The following is a 21101-nucleotide window of genomic DNA, read 5'->3' on the forward strand; positions in this document are numbered from 1 at the left end:
AATTAGACAGTGAGATATGACATATTGATGAAGAGCCAGAAAGAGTCCAGACACACTCGGGATCGAATGATGTCCGACACTCATCAGTTGAGTGGTCTCATTGGGACAAATGATTTAACGGGGCTTGTCCACTGTGTCTAACATGAAAATAGAGAAAGCTTCCTGTACCTAGAGCAGCAGAATGCAGATGTGGGGATGCCGCCAACTCCGGGCTTTCCAGGTTCAACTCCTTCTCCAGACACTTCCCCGCTGGGCGGATTTGGACAAGCGATTTAACCGTTGTTCTTCAGGCTCTGCCACTGTGCATGGGGATGACAGGTTGGTGGTCGGCCGCAAGACTCGGGCACGGAGTGGTCGGACGGTGCCGGCTCATAACAACCATTAGCTGGATGAGGTGGCTGCTGGGCACAGGGGAGTTGTTGACTTGAGAACATTTTGCTGGTCCTGGGACATGTCCCTGGGATGCAGGGGCTGCCTTCCTCACCTGGAGGAGCCCGGTCTTTGAGGGGAGGGGACAGAAGTGTCACATGAATGAGTACAGCAGAGGTAGAAACTGAGACAGGGTCCCAACTGAAGCCTGGAAGGACCAGGCGAAGTGGCCCCACAGACAAAGCCAGGAAAGGCTAGATCTGGAAGAAGTGACACTGTGACTTATGTCCCCAGGACCTGAACAGAGCAGAGCGAAGGTGTCGATGGGATGATAGGTGGCAGGCGGTGAGAATGAGCCAAGGTGAGAAGGGAGACCCCGGGTTCCGAGGCCCGGGCAGCTCGATTCAGGTTCAAAGGCACAGCCAGACTCAGTGAGAGCGCTGGAACAACCCAAGCCCAGCGCTGGGCCAGCACGTGCTGTGGTCTCACGAAGGAAGGGGTGGAGTTCCACACTTTGGTTCTCCCCTTCAACATGTCTGTGTTCCGGTAGCCACATGACATGGAAATGCATTTCAGTGATGCAGACGGCTTAGATGCGGCTTCTCTAGATGCAAAACAGTTTCTCATTGAATTTTCTAAGCTAGATGTATATGACTCGATCTGGTGAACAGGGAGAAATGTTAAGCTCCCGTGTGAAGTGCAGCCACAACTCGCATCTGGTTGTGCTGTCTTTCTTCAGCACTTTTTTAAAAGGTGACTGGGGGGACGGTTTCCCTGGAACCCCAGGCTTTGTTCTTGTCCGAGTCCGCTGTGTGTCTCCGGACAGACCCAGAGCCTTGAAGGCTCTGAGCTCCCAGCAGTCAGGAGCGAACCGCCCCCTGGGCGCTCCAGAAAGATCCCAGCCGAGACGTGATGGAAGGGACACACGTGGGAACGGGTGGCTGTACCGCACGCTCTGTGCAGATGTGGGAGCAGCGGGGAGCACTTGGCCTTCAGGTTCAGCATGAGTCTCAAGTCTACAAGGTCTTGGTCATTCCCGGAAATAGAGAAGTATCTGTCACAGGTGAGCCTCTAATGAGCCACTGAGGCCAGGATGTCCCCTGGCTCTTCCAAAACGTCAAAGGGAAAGGTCCTTGTGATGTCTTCCAATTGTTCTCCTTGAACTTCCGTGCAATGGAGAGTGTTAGATGGAGAAATCCGATGATTAGGGAGGCAGGTCCGACGGCAGGAAGGTCCCAGGCTGACAGTCACATTAGGGTCCCTGTCATCTACTTTAGAGCCACATGGCAGTGCCAGGGCCAGCCCTTCCCCATGTGAGCCTTGGCTTCCCTTTCACTGTAACAGGGCTCAGGAGGCTTTCTGCCTGGGGCGGCCGGGGCTGGAGGGCATGGGGTGGGGGAGGGCCCAGCACCGTGCTTGACCGCAGCTGGGGAAGGAAGTGCAGCTGCCATCCTCATCTGCTCCAAGGACGCCGGCCGGGGACTCCAGGACTGCCTGCACAGGGAGCCGACAGAGGCGTTCCCAAGATCAAGGTGATGAGGGGGGGTGCTGAAACAGGGCGATCTGACCTCACTGAGATGAAGGGAGCCCGCAGCGTGGCTGAGGGGGCTGAGGCTGCCCAGGCAGGGTGTGGCTGTGCGTGATGGCTGAAGACCAGACGGGAGGATGGACCCTGAGGAGGCCAGGAGTGGGATTCGGGCAAGGCTGGGCCCACTGGGCCAGAGCCCAGCCTGAGACTATCGGGGCGTGCTGCTCCCTGGTTTGTGTGGTGTGGGTGAGCACCTTGGACTTGAGGAAGGACGCAGACTATGAGGCTCCTCGTACTGTGGCCACAGTCAGGCGCCCTAGAGAGGCAGGTCAGAGCCGGGCAGCCCCTGTGCCTGGACACTTGCTGAGACAAGGCCCATAGACAGACGTACTGGCCCTGGGGAGCCGTGCAGCAGAGGCTGGGCAGGAGAGAGCAGGGACACACTCTCCTTCCTCCAGGCCGTGGGGACCTGGAGATTTCACTCTGTGTCTTGGTACTCAAGTGTGACTTCAATTGTTCTTAGCAGTAATCACAAGACACACATATGGGATATATATATGTACATATGTATACACATGTATGTCCATATGTACAATAATTTCATTATGCACACCCATGTAAATGTGTGAAACTGGTTTCAAACTTTCTGTGTGTGTCAGTGTTTATGCATATAAATACATATACATGTGTGTGTGCACGAATGATTCAGGTCGATTCTGACACCGTCTTACCTGGACATGGTGGCAGATGCCCCGGGGGAGGGGCTCATTCCTACAAGTCGCCCCCTTAACGAACCAGGAGACACCTTTCTCCTCTTTCGGAAAATTCCAAGGGTCTGAGAAGCTCTGTGTCAGAAAAGGGACAAAGACCAAACATATATTATTTATTGCAGATCACAGTACCACATAGGCCTGAGAAGCAAAGGTGAATGATAGTCCATTAAAATGTGAGGGGGAAGGTATTTCGGGGAGAGAAACTGAAGAAATGAAAAAGCATGACCCTCCCTGCCTGGAGGGCTGGCTTCCACTCCGTGGGTCTCAGCGGGCGCTTTCTCGGTTCAGGGTCGCAAACCCTCGCACGTCCACGTCTGTGACTTAGTTCCGGCTCTTCCCTTCCACCAAGACGGTGCTCGCTCCTGGAGTTTTGCAGTCCCCTCCCACTAGGTTGTGTTAAACAAATGCTGTTTTGCCTCAAGGGGCTGATCAATGAAGTCGGACTTGGGGGAGAGGAATCGTTCAAGCTTATGGAGACTGGTCAGTGACTAGGCACGAGACAAGCCCCCTCCAGCCATCGCTCACACGCGAGGGAGGAGAGAGAGTGCCGGGAATTGTGGAAACGTGTAAAAATTGCCGTGATTAGCTTCAGTAATGTTTTGAGAGGTAATTTCCATTTCTATTAAGTGGAAGCATTTAAGAGTTTCACAGCCTAGGGGGCGGGGAGAGAGAGGCATTTATTCTTCAAGTGAATCAGTCTAGTTTCCTTTCAGGGCCCATTAAAGTGTGCCTAAATATCAAAAATGCCTGTTTGCATGGAGACTATTAAGCAGGTATAACACTGCAGCTCCCGAGCTGGGAGCACCCACCTGGGGCCCGAGGAAAGTGGGGCTCAGCTGCTCGGGGGCGGGAGGGCAGGATGAACAGGCTGAGACTCCAGGATGCCCGGCCAGCGGCGGGGCTTCCGGCCCTGAGCAGCACCCCCCACCCACCTAGGGCTCCCTGCCCAGGCCAGAGATCTGCTCGGCCAGCTGGACCAGCGACCCAGCTGCCGTGGGGTCCAGGCCCGATTGGTCACTTACCCTCCGTTTCGGAAATGGAATTAGGGAGCCTGTTTGGCCCCCCGGGCCCTCCGTCCTCAGCAGGTATCTCTGCCTCTGTCACTATTGTTCCTTCCATGTCCAGTGCCCATCGCTTCCCTCCTCACCTCAGCCCCCAGTCCACTGGACCAGCGGGAAGTGGGTTCACGCAGGTTCCCACAGCAGCTGCCCACCCCTGTCGGGCTGCTAATTCCCTAATGACTGAATCCGAGCTCCTTCTCGCTCGGCCTGTGCACAGCCAGCGCAGGAGGCCACCCTTGGTGCAGGGTGGCTGGCTATCACGGGCACCCGGGGCCTCTCTGGAGGACTGCCCTGGGCTCCTGGGAGCCTGTCGCCACTGTCCCTGTCTGCGCCCCCAGCTCCTACTGTGACCCAGTGGTGGTTAGTGCAGGGATGTGAGCCCACCTTCTGGGCTCAGGGGGGAAGCTGACGTGTGGCACGCTCCCGAGTCCCCCACAGGCTCAGGTCCCCTTTGCAGGGACCTTTGTTCAAACTCTCCTTTTTGAATCCACTTGAGAATTCTTGAATAACATCAAGGCCAAGAGTGATCACGGGGAGACTTCAAAATGGAAAGCGGAGCCTGAACTGGTGTGGGGGCGGATGGGAGCACCGAGGTGTCTATTACACAAACGCAGAGATCATTATAAATGTTACACACGCCCTTGCCTTAGACACTCAGGGACATAAACAGAAACGAAAACCAACAGCCTCGTCTAAGGCTCCCTGGCTCCAGACTCCGAGCCCGCATGTCAATCAGAACGGCCTCCGGCTTTATTGCCTTTCCTTAGCAAATGCCGTGCATTTGAATCATTCAGCTACAGGACCTACAGAAACCACGCTGCCACGCCGTACGGACTTGAGTTCTGTGAAAGGTGCACCGGTGGCCCTCCCCAGCCCGAGGATTCCAGGGAGGATCTGAGCTGAGATTAATGCACCAGCAGACACCAGGGGTTGAAGGCAGCGTTGAGCACAAGTTCCCCGTGGAGATTCTGCGGGTTCCGAAGCCCAGGTGCGGAGGACCTCTGGCCGGCTGAACTCAGCAGTGGGCCACGGAACCAAGAGAAAGAGACAGGATGGGATTGGATTTCAAAGAGGAAGTCTCAGCGAGACAGGGCCCAAGTCACAGAGAGGCTTTTGATGTGGCCTGGGGCGCGTCCATTACCAGCAATTTCTAAGCTTTGTCTTTGAGGTCTTTGAAATGAAACTTTCCCAGTTTCCCCCTGCCCCGCCGACACCTGCCCTGGCTCAGCCCGGGCTGCTTCCCACTTCCCTCGGGAACTACAGTGCCTCGGCCGCCTCCGTTCCCCCTGCGCCAGGATGTGTGTGACACCCTCTGTTTTCCCCTGTTCACGCTTCGTGCTACGGCATCGCCACATCCGCTGCTCTGTGTCCTCTCCTCGTGGGTGCGGTCTTGCTTTCCCGTTCTCTTCCCGAGAGGTTTTCTGTGCCCGTCCCTCTCGACTCTCACCGCTATCGGCACACATCGGTCAGCGTCCCCGCTACCCTGTGGGAGGTCAGGCATGTGTGTGTCTCTCCCTCTGTCTTCCCACCCCTTCGCCTCCTTCCTCCTCCTCCTTCAGCACTTTGTCCACAGGAGGGGGTCCGCCCAGCCTGGCCGTGTCTGGGTGCCTTTGCTCTGTGGCATTCAGCTCTGTGTGCACATAGTGGGGTGTAGACCCCGATGCCCCCCCAGGCACCCATAGCTCAGGGCTCAGTGAAGGCGAGGATCATGCAGCTGGTACTCGTCCCTGCTCCCCGCTCAGTGATCACAGCCTGCATCCAGGGGCCGGCAGCCATGTTCCCTAGATAAGGACGCTCGGTCTCTCTGCGAAGTTGTAGGGCTAGTGGGTCCATGTCAAAGCCCCCTCCTCCCAGGCCTGGCTGCCCCTCTCACTGGACACGGCCTGAGGACTCTGTCCCCAAGCGGCTGTCCTTGTCAGGCGTCAGCCTTCCTTGGGGTCCTGCACCAAGGAGCGCGGGCAAGGGGATGACTAACCAAAGGAAGAAGCCGCCGGGGTGGAATTTTAGCAGACGTGTGTCAGGTGCCGTGGTGACGCCCTCTCCTTTCAGCGAGTTAGCTCCCACCCAGAAAGGACTGAAGGTGGCGGCCTTGAGGTCTGGGAGCCAGGACGGGAGGAGACAGGGTCACGGGGCAACACAGCGGGGCCTTCGGGCGGCTCCGCGTGCCTGTCTCTGCCGCCGGGCAGGCAGGTTCCTGCGGCGGGTTTCCTCTGATAGTAACGCGCGCCCAGGGTCATCGAGAATTTATTCAAGACCAAAAGGACGGGAATAAAAATAATGCCGCAACGCTACCTGCTAGGTGTTGCACCGACACAAACACAGCACTTGTCATCTTTCTTTGTCACACTGTTCTCTCTTCCCTTTTTTCACTCCTTTTCTCCCTTCTTTCTCTCTCCTCTCCCTCCATTTTTCTTTCTAAATGCCTCTCTTTCTAGTCTCTCTCTGCATGTAAAGAAAACATAGACAATTCAGCCACTTATTATACCTTTTATTTTTGTTCATTATAAATTTGTTATCTCATTCATTATGCTGGGGCATAACTGCTTCACGACTCTGTAGTTCATGAACATTGTGGGATGTGTTTGACGGTTTCCGTGATGTGGACAAGCCGGAGCCCACTGCTGTTTCTGTGAGGCTGCGTGAGGATGAGACGGACACGCTCTGCCTGAGACCCCCCGGGACCCTTCAGCCTCAGGAGTCCGTAGTGAGGGTGCACTCGGACGACCTTTCGAGGCCCCGGCCCTTCCCCGAGGCTGGCTCTTCTCGAGACTGAATATAACCGCCTCCATGCACACACTTTGCAGCCAGCTTGTTTGTTGAGAGTCAGGCTGTGTCAGCTGGCTCAGGTCAGTCAGCACATGCGAAAAGTCCTGCGTAGCAAACGGCTGACAAGTTTGCAGATCACAAGAGCACAGAGCAGGTGGCAGAGGTGCAGAGAGCCCAGCTGGCCGGTCCCTGTCACAGGCAGCATCACAGACTGGGGCTGCACAGAGAGTTCGAATGGCGGCCCAGTCCCCCGGCTGTGCCCATGGGCTCCCCTGCCTTGACTCTGGACTCCGTGCAAGAGCAAAGACTAGCAGGATCTTAGATGAGTCTCCATAAATTGCATTGTCGAATCTTGTTGTGGGATGTTTTTCTCAGTTATCCCCTAGCTTGAACTTGAGGAAGAGGAGGAGACAAAGGCATTTGGAGCCCCAGATGCTGTGTGAGCAGACCGCCACACCCCAGGCCGGGCTTCCCCCTCAGAATCCCTGCCCTCTCTCACCTGCGTGCCTGGGCGAAAGCTTGGTGTCATGGCTTCTCCTCCCTCTGCCCTTCCCACTCGTCTCCCCTCCTTTCTTCCAGATCCTTTGGGATGTTGTTCACCTTGAAGGGCTTCCCCACCCGGGGACCCTGCCCTGCAGGCTGACCCCAACGTCACCCTTGCTGCTTGTCTCCTTCCCCTCCTTCCTGGCGAGGTGTGCACCCTCCCGCAGGGAGCCACTCGGCACCAGCAGACCATACTCGCCCCCAGTTCGGTGAATGTGCCCCTGCTTGGGGGGCTTTGTAAATGATGGTGAACGACTCCGCATTTCTGGGCACGCCTCCTGTGCGTGGTGTGAAGAGCCTGTGCAGGGGGGACACTGGGGGTGCATCGCACAGTGCCCGTTGCAGCTTCCACCAGTGGTGGACGAGGCTGCCTCCCCCACACACCTGGGAGGGCGCATCAGGACTTCACTTTGCTTCCAGACGTCATTTAAAGATGCTTTGCTTTCCTCCTAAATCCTGCTTGAAAGCTTCACCTGAGCACCATTCCCAGTATTGATTGCTTTAGTTTGGAGAAGTTTGGGTCGATATGGGTCAAGTTTAGAGCACAATAAAAGCTGTGGCTCCTGAAAACGGATGTTCTTGTTTATCCTCTTTGAAGTGAATGCACTGTGCTTCAGCCCCCTGAACCAGGCGCGCTCAGCCGACCCACATTCTCACGGATCTGCAGCCATGGTGCAAATAAACGTCTGTTGATTGTTCGAGGGATACACTGAGCTCTGCTTCATGGGGAGAAAGATCTTCTCTGTTTCTGCTTTTGAAGGAGAAACCCACATCTCCAAGAGTCTGTAAACCAGGAGGGTCGAGGAGCCGGGTTCTCCCGGGTCACGGCTGCAGCTTGGTGGCTCTTCTATCAGGTGGATGACCTGACTTCTCCAGGTCAGGTGACCTGACTTTCTGTCATTTTTTTTTCTAATGATCAAGTGAGAAGGATGTTACTTTAAAAAATTTTTAAAGGTCAATGGATTAATGGTTTTATACTCTTTTCCAAACGAATGTATTTGTAAACCCAAATTCAACAATCATCTAGGAAGCAGCTACATGCTACCCGGTGCAGTAGGTCTGTCCGGGCCAAAAGAACTTGGCTCCTGAACGGGGCCGTCTGGTAACTGACTCTAAAGCTGCAGTAATTGATTCTGAGGATGAAGAGCCACACGAGCCTGGATTTTGGCTAAGCCTTGGCCGAGACCCAGTCAGGTGTTGCCGCGACTTTCAGAGGCTGGTTATAGAATTTGCTTGCATACAAAGGCATTGAGAGGTCATTAGACATGGCCTTCGCTGTCCCAGGAAGCGTCAGGGAGGGGTGGTGGGAGGGCCCTGGACTGGTGTCAGATCCTGGAATTCAGTGCTGGTCTGCACTTGGGTTGAGTGCGCTGCCGCCTGGAGCCTCGCAGCTCCTGTCTGTGAAATGGGTCCACGGAACCGTGTGCTTTCCTCTTAGTTCTCAGTCCCCGGCTTGGACCTGCCACTCTCAGACCAGGGTGGTGGCTCGGACGCGAGCAGAGAAAAGTCGCCTTTCCTGCTGAGGACTCAGCTCCTCCGTGGGCAGAATCCCGGCCCCAGGCCAGTGCTCTACCAGTCACTCTGCCAGAGTCTTAGTTCCTTTGAAATGCTCACCGAGGTCACAGGGCAGAGCCCCACAGGACAGTGTTGTGCCCTGTGCCCTCAAACAGCTCGTGAAATGATGGAGGCGAGAGGGGATGTGGGTGGGGGTGGGGGCAATGGAATAGGACAGGGACTGTATGGGACGCCCGCCTGCGTAAATAAGGGCATAAGGTGGGAGTAGGCACGCATTTTTAGTAAAAGCGACGACACCTGTCCTTGCATCCTCTCCCGTTCACAGTGACCCTCAGGAAGAGGGGGTCTCTGGGATCCACTTACCAGCAAGAACATTAGGCTCCGAAGGGTAGGTCCTGGGCAGGTGAGTGGAGAGTCCGAAGTTGAATATGGATCGGATCTCACTCTGTGCTGCCTCCAACTTCATGCAGTGAGACAGTCTCTAAATGGAGGTGACAGTCTGTGAGGCCACAGAGACACAGGCAGGATTTTGAGAGAAGGATGAGGCTCTTTATTAACAAATACGAATCCTAGGCCTCCTGGGCCCAGCGCCTCGCTAGGAGGCAGGAGCGAGGGTGGGGGCAAGTTCAGCAGCCCCGAGGTGCTTTGGTCTGATCACAGAAAGACACAGAACTGTCCCTCGGTGACACTCTGTGACAGGTGCTCTCAGTAAGTAGGGCGTCACTGCTCTAGGGACAGAGGAGGGAGTGAGAGAAGGACTTCAGAAGAAGGGACAAAGGGAGCAGGGTCTTGAGGGATGTTGAGAAGAAGGCTCAGTGGAGGGAAGTGTCAGAGGAGAAAGGGTGTTCAGAAAGAATGTTGGAGATCACTCTCTGAGCGGCACCGTGCGGGGACCTCTGGGGACGAGTGAGAAACAGCTGGCTGATGGGAGAGAAACACGCAGTTGGCGAAGCAGACGTCGGCGTGAGCCGATTCCCCAGACAAGACAGAAAGGCACTAGAACATCGAACCCCAGTGCTTCTTTATGGCGAGCCGTAGACACTCATTCACATCATCCAATTTGTTACACAGGACAAGCCTGAAATTAGGATTAAAGCTCCACTTTACAGAAAGCAAAGCAATTACAGGAATATCATGCCCTTGTAATGGGGAGAATCTAGACTCTACCCAAGCCCCTCAGTGTCCCCCCTGAGTCCCAGTGGCCTGTAGAAGCTCTCTAGATCCCTCATGTCGTCTTGCTGTGTCTCCAAACTGGACCCAACACATATCGACCACCTACAGGCAGTTAGAAGTGGAAACTCAGCATATGGTACTCTTGACATTGACTCACGGGAAGAGAATTCTAATGGGCCTTTTTCAACAGCGGGGACTATCTTGAGTCTCCAGTCCTGCCCAGGCCTTGGGGTTGTTAATATTTTTGGTGAATAGAGGGTTTGGGGGTGTGAGTGGCATTCTTGGAGTGCTGAGTGGTGTCTGGGAGTCAATGAATAGGAGACAGAGGTGAGGACATTGGCTCTGAGCCCTGATAGTCAAAGGGAGCTCACTGAGTGCAAGAGCGTTTGGAATAGGCCAGTGAGAGGCAGCGGGAGCAGCTCCTGAATCAGTTCCTCGAGGCTCCGCTCCCTGAAGTGTCAGATACTGTAAGCGGGTGGTTACCGTCCACTCCAACTGTGCCCAAGGCATGTCCAGGTATAGGCGGGGACTGAGGAGGCCGTGCAGGAGTTCAGATCAAGAGGCGTCCCAGAACTTGGTCTGGCTATGTGGTAAAGGTCACATGACGAGATGTCACGTGTAGTAAGGGTGACCCATCCCAGTCACCAAGCGATCTGGGATGCTGAGGCTTGCAGGCCATCTGGAAGGAGAGAGCCAGCCCTGCAGTCACTCCCAAGTTCACGCACAGATGGACAGCACAGCTGGGACATTTGGCACAGATGTGCAGCAGAAGTGAACGGAGCTGAGGAAGGGAAGGAGGAGCTGTCAGCTGCACAGCCCTCCGAGTCCTGGAGGACAAGAGCGCAGGTCACTCCGGCTGAAGCAAGGACACCCAGCCTGGCCGTGGGGCCAGGTCTCGGGAAGACCTGTTGTCTGACCTGCAGGTGGTGTGGGGGCACTATGTTTATTTCCACTCACACAAGGCATCTGCCTTTCCAAGCCTCCCCAACACTGACCGGTAAGCCTGGCTCCACCCCAGACCCTCTCGTCCCCTGGGGCCCATAAGGCAGCAGGTGGCCTATGGGATGCTTGCTGCCCATCGCTGTGCCTGGCATGTGTTCTGATGGTCGGTTCCTGGCCTAACCCACACGGACTATCCTGCCCCCTTTCTTGACTGCAGGCATGACCCCGGTGTACGCCCCAGGGGTCAGGGAGACGTCCAGAAGGGGCTGGTGAGGCACAGGTGGAAAGGGTGCAGCTGAGAAGGCTTTCTGAATGGCAGGTTCCACTCATTCACGGCTCAGTGTGGGGGGGCAAGGGGGTGTAGCCCCTGAGAAGCATCGAGACTGCTGATCTTCCTGGACTGGTCAGTGTGGCTCATTCCAGGGCAGTGGGACCGGCCCCCAGAGGGAACTCCCATCTCTGTAAAGACAGACAGATGCAGAGTGGCCACCTGGTCTTGGCAGTGCCTCTTGGGCTCCGCAGTATTTTTGTAGCAAGTCACAGCTGACCCTACATTCTGTGGTCTCCCATTAAAGCCAAGGTCGCTGTGGGCTGGAGAGTGGCTCTGTGCTCCGTGGGACACACTGGGGCCATGACTGGGAGGGGTTGCCACCGCTCTAACAAATGTTTGCTTAGCTGAAGCTTTGACTATGCTCAGCTCTCGGGAAGCGTACGGCCGAAGCAGGTGGCCCAGGAAAGTCTGATTCGTGTAAACAGGGCTCTCTGCCTCCCATTGGCCGTGTCTCCTAATGACGCACAGGCGGAGTGGGGTTCAGGGTGAGGAGAGGGAGCCTTGCATGTACCCTTCTCAGCAGGCCCTGCCTCGTGCGTTTCGGTGTGTTTAGTGCAGGCCTTTGGCAAAGGGGCAGGGGCGGTGTGGAGGCTGGGTCAGTGTGAGGATCCGGCAGGAAACAGCCACCTCCGCGGGCTTGCTACCGGAGCCCAGGCCCAGTTCACACGCACGGTGTTGGCTGACCACCGCTGCCAAGTCCGAGGACTGGCTCACTGGGAGCCACGGTCAGCTGTGCGTTCGGTCACTGTTTGCCCAGCCTGGACACTACACAAGGGCCAGCTTGGTGTTAAGCCATCACCTTGACTGTGGCTTCCACACTGATCACATGGGGCCAATCGTACCACAGTAAAGAACTCGAGTTTTCTTCTCTGTGTTGGGACGGGGGTTGATGATGCTTTATATTGTCTAGAGAGAGACTGAAGAGTGGTCTCAGCGGGAGCCGAACATGAAGTTTCCAGTGGTCAACACTGAGAGAAAATCATTAAAGGGCACAGCGGGGCTTCATTAGAACCACATGCTGAGTGTAAATCCTCAGCATCTACAGATGACGAGGGGTGAGAGGGGGAGACAGTCAGCGTCGGCCAGGAGGTGTCTTACTGTCCTGGGGAAGAGATCTGGGGAGGAACACATTTGGGAAACTTGACAGAAGGTTCTGTCTTGGAGTGTAAGTCTATGGTGTGTGCTTGACACCCAAAGGGTGGTGTGGGGAGTGTGCGAGGTCACGCACACTCGGGACGCGGGCTGGCGTCATCCACTCACCAGTTCTCAGTGTATAAGTGGTACAGGGAGCCTTGGAGTGGGCTAGGATCCCCAGGGAGAGAGAAACGCCCACCAGGGAGCAAAGACCCGGGGTCTAGACCAGTGCACAGGCTTACAGTCTGGAAGCCATCTCAGGAACGAGGGGAGCTGGAACCTACTTTCTGTTAGCAGGCGGGGGGGGGGGTGCGGAATCCTGCTGTTGTTGACATTTTTGCCTAAGCAGGGACCGAGGCCAGCTGAGTTCAGATCTCAGCCCAAGTCTCCCAGGAGCAGGCAGGGAGGCACCCGCAGCCCTGGGCCTGCAGGGTTCCCGTCCCATCGCCCCGAGAGTTCTCGGGTAGCAGGCAGCCTTCTGTCGTGGCTCGTTTTGCGCAGTCCCACCACGCACCCCTGCCCAGCGGCACAGTCATTCACCGCGCCTTCCCCGAGCACCTGGCAAATACCAGACCCTGTGCCGGGTGCTCTGCCAGTCGTCCCCTTCCCAGTCCTCGACCAGGTGTTCTTGCCCATCCCCACTGCACGGGTGAGCACACTGAGGATACGTTCTCGTTCATAGGTGCACAGTGTATGGATGGCAGAGCCAACAGCCAACTCCTGTCTTTAACTAAATCCAGCTCTAGTTCTTATGAAACCATGAGGTACGAGGAATGCTCTGTGCTCTGCGGTTGGAAACCTGAGATAGCCGCGTGCTGGGCCTGAAGGGAGCCTGGCAGGCGCTCCGCCAGGAGACGAGTCCGTGAGAGGCACGCGCTGGCCTCCTCCCTCTGAGATTACATAGCAACACACAGGACCCGCTGATACGGTGTTCCCAGGTGACGGCCTTGCTGGGCTCACCTAACAGGCCCGTCACGCTGGCTCGCCATTAAGTAATTAAGCCCACTTGGTGTTGATGGCTGGACACTTGCTAGTAAATTGCAGCATCGGGCCCTGTCATTTTCAGCAGGTTAAGTGGCACTTTGTCCTTCGTTCTCTGGTTTGGTTTCAGGAAACAGGGATTTCTACTGGACCAGGGTCTGCCCCGTAGCTTGAGTTTTCGTGTGTCATAGGTGAGGAGTCAGACTCTTGAATACGCCAGCCACCACTCACATCAGGAAATGTCCCCAAATCCCCCTTCCCCCAAGCTCGTCAATATTTCATGAATGGGTTGATTGAGGGAAATCCGAGTGACCATAATATGCAAAACCAGCTGAGCCATCACTGCAGAACGGAGGGTCTTTTTCGGTGAGTGGAAGTGACGGAGTCGTGGGAGTGCAGTGGGGAGGGGCCTAGTGTGGCAGGGTGCCCTTTGTCCCTGTTGCGTCACCACCAGGGACTGGCGGTGAGTCTGACGTGCTGCCCATGTTGTCTAGGGCCAGGATAGATGAGTGAACACACAGACTAAGGGATGAAGGGAGGAAGGAAAAGCCCCAAGGTGTGAAGTCGCTGTTCGATCTTCTCTAGACCGTGCTGGACGGCGAAGGTGCACTTATCCTCGGTGGATCCTGAGTCTCCTCGTGAGTGGAATAAAGGCTCTTACACCTGAGTGAGAAAGGAATGGAAGCACCGGGGACTCAGGCTAGTTTTGGTAGAGCCATTAGAAGTGAGCAAACCCATTGACGGCCATACCACCCCGAACGCACCCGATCTCGTCTGATTTAGGAAGCGAAGCAGGGTCAGGCCTGGTTAGTACTCGGATGGGAGAAAGGAGCAAAGCCATTTGGTGTGAATTCCACATCACAGAGAAGGGACTTTTCCAAATCACAGCATTAATAAATAGCACCATCTCTGCTCAAACCCAGCTTGTGGTGCATCCGTTGCCGGCTCAGCTAGAACAGTTAAAGTAGGCTGCACAAGATGTCATTGATGACGCAATGGACTTGGAAGGACGAGGGAGTCATTCACACAAGGGGACGCCTGTGGGGACAGATAGCAGGGGGACACCTCCCCCTTGCAGGGATCCCTCTGATTGTTCATTGCTGAGTCCCAGGGTTTTGCCCGGGACCTGATGCACAAGGTGATTAATAAGAATTTAATAAATGGATTAAATGTCTGTTACGGCATAAATCTCACAGACATAATAATATGGGATTGTAGACAAGGCACGAACTCATCCACGTGCACAGAAGCCATGTTTTTAATGTTCCGTGTATGGCGGTGCACTTGAAATAGAAAGCACTCGAAAGGTTGGATAGTCTTTCAAAAGACAGTAAAAATGACAAGTAAAATGCAGCCCGTACTGATGCGTCCCCCACATGACGTGCTTTAGAAACCAAAGGTACAGGCACATCCGTATCCTTCCAGATACATCACGTAGGTGCTTGTGGGTGTAAATGCCCCAGGGGCAGAGGTGCCAACGGCTTTCCACTGCACGGTACCCGACAGCTCCGAGGGTCCCGGGGGGAAACAGGCCCCTCCCACCGAGGGAACGGGGTCTGGTCACCCCTGCCGTGAGTCGAGAGTCCCTGTTAAAGGGGGTTCTCTGGAGTCTCTTCGCCCCAGTTCCACGGTCTGTGCTTTCCTTTACCCACAGTCCAGCACAGTCCAAAGTGCTAAATGGAGACCTCCAGAAATAGACAGTTCATAAATTTTCAATAGCGCCCGTTCTGAATAGCGTGTTGAAATGTCACCATCGTGCTTGGATGTGAGTCATCCCTTTGTCCAGCAGGTCTGCCCCTGGTCACTGTGCTGTGTCCGGGTTGATGGACTGTGGCAGCATCGCAGGGCCCACCTTCGGTCACCCTTGCTGTGATTAAAATGCCACAGTCGGCCCTAGCTGGTGTGGCTCAGAGGGTTGGCGTGTCATGTTGTAATCAAAAGGTTGCAGGTTCGATTCCCCATCAGGGTGCTTTCCTGGGTTGTGGGTTTGATCCCTGGTCTGGCACGTGGGGGAGGCAACCAATCGATGTTCCTCTCCCTCTCTCTCCCTCTCTGGCTCTCTCAAATCAATGCACATACCCTTGGGTGAGGAAGAACATGCCACAGTCAATAAGTTTTGTTTTATTGTTCCACTTCATCATTAGTTGTTGTTAAACCCTTACTATGACCAATTCATAAATTAAACTTTTTTACAGGAAAAACAGTAAGTGCAGGTGTGGACAACAGTGGTGTCCAGTTGTACTGGGATGTGCTTTTGAGTTAACAGAGCCATTGTAAAGCATCATAACCTGCACGCCTTTTCCATACGAAGAACCGTAACCTCTCCTTGCCCGCCCTGTGTAGGGTTAGGGTCTACCTGGGGTTTCGGGCAGCCACTGGGGGTCTGGGGACATGTGCCCGACAGTCGGTTGGGGGAACTGCCGCACCCTCCACAGTGCACTCCATGCTGGACCAGGGGCCTGCTGGGCCTTGAGGGCCCACGCCTCAGGAGCCCAGGTTTTACCCCTTTAGATAATGTCCTTGTTCCCCACCATTGCTCTTCAAAGCTCGAGCTTTGTGCCAGATGGGACTGCAGGCCACGGCGTCGCCCACCCAGCCTCTCACTCCTGAACCTTGGGCCGTGGCGAGCATCCAGGGGCACCATCCGGGGCCCAGCTTCCGTCGGGGCACTGCTGTTCCCGGAAACACCTGTCCATGCCTGATGCACGCCACGTGCTGACACCTCGGGGAGATAGGTCTCCCCAGCTTCCGGGCTCCAGACACAGTCACCAGGGTGTTGTCCCCTTCTCTCCTAGGGGTCTCCCTTCTCCCTCTGCACCCTGGTCCCCTGGGCCGTGGTGACAAGGTCTCCAGGAGAGGTAGCAGCGTTCTTGGAGTCACAGAGGCTCTAGCCCCTCGCCCTGGTGGTGTGTCCACTCTGCCTGCCAGTCAGAAAACAGCCCACGTTAGGGAAGCTCCTGCCGCCGTTTCCTGGGGAGACAGTGAGCCCCCACTTCGAGGTGGCTTTCTCTTCTGCCTGCTCTCTGACGTGGTTAGAAAAGAGCAATAAAGCTCGGCTCCAAGGGGCCTTTCTGTCGTCCTGTTCTTAGATGCAGGCAGAGACTGTCTGGCATAAGGAATCATAGCCACTTCCATCTTCAGCTCCGCAGGAAATCCACTTGGGTTTTGAAGAATTGTGCAGCTGGCCACATACTTCCTGGCTCCTCGTCTCATCGGAGCCTTTGGTTTGTTATGAAGAGCAGGCAGGGCGTGACTCTCCCTCATTAAGCTCAGATTTAATGGCCGTCCAAGGGCACAGAGCGCAGAAGTGGGTGGGCAAGTCTAGAATGTACGCTTGCCTTACAGAAGGAGGTCCTGTTCTAAATCATAAGAAAGCCAAGGTCTTGACCTTGAGCTGCTTAGAATCTAACTTGGCTTTTCCAGTACCACGAGCACCAGCGTGCTGGACGATTCTCCCATGCGGGCGAGGCCTGGGTTGGAAGAAGTCCAGTGGTAGCTTTCCGGCACCTGCACCGGTCACAGACTCACCCAGCTGCCCTCACACCTGGGGGGTGGAGGGGCTGTCCCAGCGTTTTGACTGTTTGGCACAACCCTGATTCTGTGGGGGCCCCTCTGTGCTCAGCCATGTTCTCAGGATGGGAGAGGGCTCGGGGCCAGGGGATCAGTGTTGGCCCGGACTCTGGGAAGAGAACTCACGCCGCGCGAATGGCACCGAAACTTTGTAATCGCACTCACAGAGACCGTGGGGCTGGGGAGAGCGCTCAGCCTCGGGAAGGTCTGCATCCGAGCTGTAAACACGTAGAGGTATGTAGATACACAGAGTGTGGATAAAACATGTCACTGGGAAGAGAAACCTGAGAACCAAAGGGCTTTCCCCTTGCCTTCCGGCCTGCAGTTCCAGGTGAGGCTGTGTGCAGTGGATTCTTACGCGGTGGGGTGGGACCCTTGGCTAGTTCCTCCTCCTCCTCCTGTGCCTTGCTCTCCTTCCTCTAACCACCCCCTCTATTTCTTTTTCACCCCCTCCTCCTCCTCTCACTTCCTTTCCCGCCTGTCTTTCCCTTCAAAGTGCCAACCCCGCTTTCAGATGTGTTCCTGTGGTGCCAACCCCGACACACAAAGAGTTGGACATTTCAGAAATCTGTGATCTGCCCCTTCCCACTGGACCGCTTCCGTAGAAAGCTGGCCGCCAAACAGTGAATAAACAGTGGTTCTTACCTCACAGCTAGAAAGGAGCAGCGCACCACCGTGTGAGCAAGGGGTTCTGGGGCTCGGAGAGCATACGCTTCCCGCACCTCTGGGTGCCCAGGGCCGGGGTGCACCAGGAGGGGTGGGGAGCAGCACGGGAGGTACCTGGTGCCCTCTGTCTGCCGAGCAGGGCTCAGCAAAGCCAGCAGGAGAGCCGCACAGGACATCCTAGGGAGCGCCCTGCCCGGGAGAAGAAAGTAGCACTTCCTCCCCAATGTCAGGGCGAGCGGGTGGGCAGGATAAAGGGCGTGGCGTCCAAGTGCGGGTTGTCTAAGGAGGGAGAATTCGGTGGGAACAAAGCGGGCAGGCACTGTCCCCGCGATGCCCACCGTCCCACCGGGCTCCCCGTGATCAGTGAGCCTCCTCCTGCAAGAAGACACCTGTTTTATGTCCTACTTAATAGTGACGAGAAAATCACACGGGAAGTCCCATCGGGTGTAAGTGATGCCTCGTCCTGGGCGTCACGGTGCACTGGGGGATTTGGTGACCTTCTGCAGAGACCGCTGAGTCCTGCGGCCTGGTTCGTCATCTGCTCCAAGTCGGAGGAGTTCAGTCCACCGTGGAAATGCGGCCAGTGACAGTGCAGCCCACCGACAGGGCTCAGGCCTGTGCCTGGACTCGATTAAAACGTCGTTCTGCTGAGCATTACGTGCCTGGTCTTAGACCCTGGATTTATTTTATCCTCTTTATGTCCGCGCTGGCCCCAGGAGGTCAATGTGGATGTGCCCATTTGTCACATGGAAAGCTGCTATCACAGGGGTGATGTCACTTGCCCAGGAAGGTGAGTGATTGGACTGTCGTGCTGGCTGTTCCTCCTCGGGCTGCTCTGACCTTCTGTCCTCTGCCACGGTGTCGGTCTGGCTGATGGACGAACTAGACCTTGACAGTGATAAAGGGCCAGCGCAGCAAATGAGAAACAGAGGGGCGGCTGCACACGAGGAGCGCGGCTCCTGAAGGCGCATCGCCGTGAGTCCAACAGGTTCAAAGGGCCGCACAGGCCAGGCACGCCACACCCTTCAGACCAAGTCCCAGTCAGAGCAGGTGCCTCCGAGCAGCCTTGGGAATGAGCTGGGCTTTTACTTGTTTCTGCCTCCTACTCAGCAGCTACGAGGCAGGTGTTGGCTTAATGTCATTGTGTGCTGGGAGGTGACAGGGACGTTTTGTCCTTGTTTCCAAGGGACTCTAAGCCGTCTGGGAACAGTACACAAGGTACCAGAGCAGTTTTTCCTTTGCTGTTTGGATGGATGTTCGTTGTTTTCTTGGCTCCCTTTGTAAACATGCTATTCCGTTTTCCAGTGGGGCTTTCTGGAGCGCCAGCCTTCTGCCGAGCAGGGGGTGCTTTTTGTTTCGCTTCGTGTGCGTTGATTTGAGACTGTTTTCTCAGGTGTCACACAGATACACGTGAGGAGGAGTCCACACGGAGCCTTGTGGCACCGCAGACAGTAGGACCCTGCCTCTTCTCGGGACCTGGGTCTTCCTGTTTGTAGTCAAACTTAGCCCAGGGGCTGCCTGCGAGGACTGCGGACAGGAGCGCCTTCCAAAGCATTTAGGAAGCTGTGACGTACAAGTCGGTGGCCACAGTTAGAAGGGAATCATTGTCTTATGTAAATATGAGCATTGATTATTCTAGAACAGTCCTGTATTTTCCTGACTGGGCAGGGTATGTGTGAGGTGATTTGAGGGTGTTCGCCCTTTGTGCTCCGAGATGGCCCTGGTCAGCGGTGAAGGTCTCCTAAGCTCATCGGTTACATGTGTCATCTCCAAGTTCAACCTAACTTTGAAATGGTCTTGAGGGATCAGGGTAGATCTGGAGCATATTGGAGGACACGGAGATGGGGTCCATTGGATGGGATCCCATCCAGTGGAGTGAGATCCATTTTTTCAAGTTCCCTTAAAAAAATTTTGGTATGTAACGCAATTAGAATGAGCACATTTGCCTAAAACTCAAGACAGAGTGCTTTTCGTATTGTGCAAATGCCACTTCCAGAAGAGGATGACTCTGTGGGCACTAGGATGTCCTTGTAGACGAAGGGCAGTTTCTGTCCACAGCTTCCTCATTGTTTCTGAGGGAGAAGGTCATGGAGGGCTTCACGGAGGAGGGGACACATCCGCACGTAAGGAACTTAGCATGGCCGACAGTGTAGCAAGTGATCTGGCCAAGGTCATGTGGCCTGTAAGGGGCGGAGCCAGGGTCACTGAGCTGCCAGCCCATTCGATGAACAGAAATCGTTACATGATGGCATCTCGTTCTTCTCTGGTGTTGATCTTTGGGCGTGGAATGCGGTTTGGGGCCGTTACTTTCCTTGAGCTGGACAGACACCTGAGGGGGCCCCGGATGGTCCTGGGGTTCATGGACGCCTGTGGATTCTTGTCTTGCAGACAGCAGCAGTCTGTACTCGGCCTGCGTCTGCGAGAGCACGGTGCACAGCCGCATCTTCCAGATCCTGTACAGGAACGAGGAGGTGCCCATAAGCGACGTCGCCCTCTTCCGCGCTCACCTGCTCTTGGATGGTGAACGGGTGAGTTGTGGGATCCACCGGCAGCTGTGAGCTGTCCCTCCCCTGCGCCTGTCTTCCCCATTGAGGGGTGGACGGCCACTGAAGCCATAGATTCGCTGTGCAGTCTGACAGATGGGGAGTCCACAATTGCAGGACCCACCTGTGCCTGCTCATTTCGGCACGCCCATTCTTCCACGCCCACACTCGCTCATTTCCTCTTCCAGGAAGTTCCCATTGCCTGACCTGCTGACTTTCCTTCTCACTTCCCCTTTGCCCCTTTGCTCATCGGTCCAGGTGTGCCCTGTGAGTATCTGCTTTGTGCAGGGATCGAGGTGCAGGCTTTGGGTGAGGGGGGGTCCTGAAGAAGGCAGCGAGCAGGCCCCCTGCCCTACAGGCATCGGTAACAGTCAGGAATGCAGTGTTGGCAGTGTGTCAACACACACCCAGATCAAGGACACCCACTGTGCTTGCTGTGTGGATGGAGGAGCAGCAGTGCTCCGAGGAGGAACAGGTGGGCTCTGGGAGGGGTCAGTGCTTTCTCCAAGCAGCTGGCTTTGAGAAGCACAGGCTGGAAGTGGGGCCGACTGAGAGAGGGGAAGGGCATCTCAGCAGGGAACAGCATGAGTAAAAGCTCCGGGGCCTCATCCATCAGATTAATGCCTGCCCATCAGAGGAATGTCTGAGGTCCAGACCACAGCTGCCAGGCCCCTGGTCCCACCTCCACCCCCCATCACCGCATTCCAGCAGCGAATTTCCTGCCGGACCCTCCGTTAGTAAGGTGGAGGTGTGCTCCCGGCCCAGAACGCCTCGTAAGAGGCGTCCCCAAGTGGTGCGCAGAAGCACACCTCCTGGCCACCTGACATCCTGCTCTCATCCCCGTGGCTCTTGTCCTCATCTTCTGTGGTCCAGGCAGTGGCCACGTGCCCTGTGAGGTGGTCTGGAGGGGAGGCATTCTCGCTCATTCTTCCTTCATCAATGCATCCTTCCATCAACGCTTTACTGAGCTCCCATCACGCACACCTGTCATGGACTAAAGATGAAATAGCAAGTAAGAAAATACTCCTGGTGTCTCGGGGCTTCTGTGTTGATGTTAGATCGATGCATGCCAATGTGGTCTGATAAATAAATCATGGACCTCTGTCCCTGGGCCTTCCTACTGCTGTGTGCTCAGCTGGCTTGAAGATGAGATAAATTCCCAGGGGCGTGACGAGGAGGAGCTCGGTCCCCGGGTCGAGGCCTGGG

The 21101-nt window shown here is 55.6% G+C and overlaps 1 protein-coding gene across 1 annotated transcript in view; it reads left to right on the forward strand.

Moving 5' to 3' along the window:
• Nucleotides 1-21101, forward strand: part of FAM135B (family with sequence similarity 135 member B) — a 158321-nt gene that overhangs the window by 87724 nt on the left and 49496 nt on the right. Inside the window, exon 4 of the mRNA XM_037166411.2 lies at nt 19741-19880. Within this exon, the coding sequence (XP_037022306.2) occupies nt 19741-19880 (140 nt within the window). The remainder of the gene's footprint in view (nt 1-19740; nt 19881-21101) is intronic.

The sequence above is a fragment of the Artibeus jamaicensis genome, unplaced genomic scaffold (genome assembly GCF_021234435.1).
Source record: "Artibeus jamaicensis isolate MK-2021 breed Jamaican fruit bat unplaced genomic scaffold, CSHL_Jam_final scaffold_916, whole genome shotgun sequence".
Taxonomy (NCBI): Eukaryota; Metazoa; Chordata; class Mammalia; order Chiroptera; family Phyllostomidae; genus Artibeus; species Artibeus jamaicensis.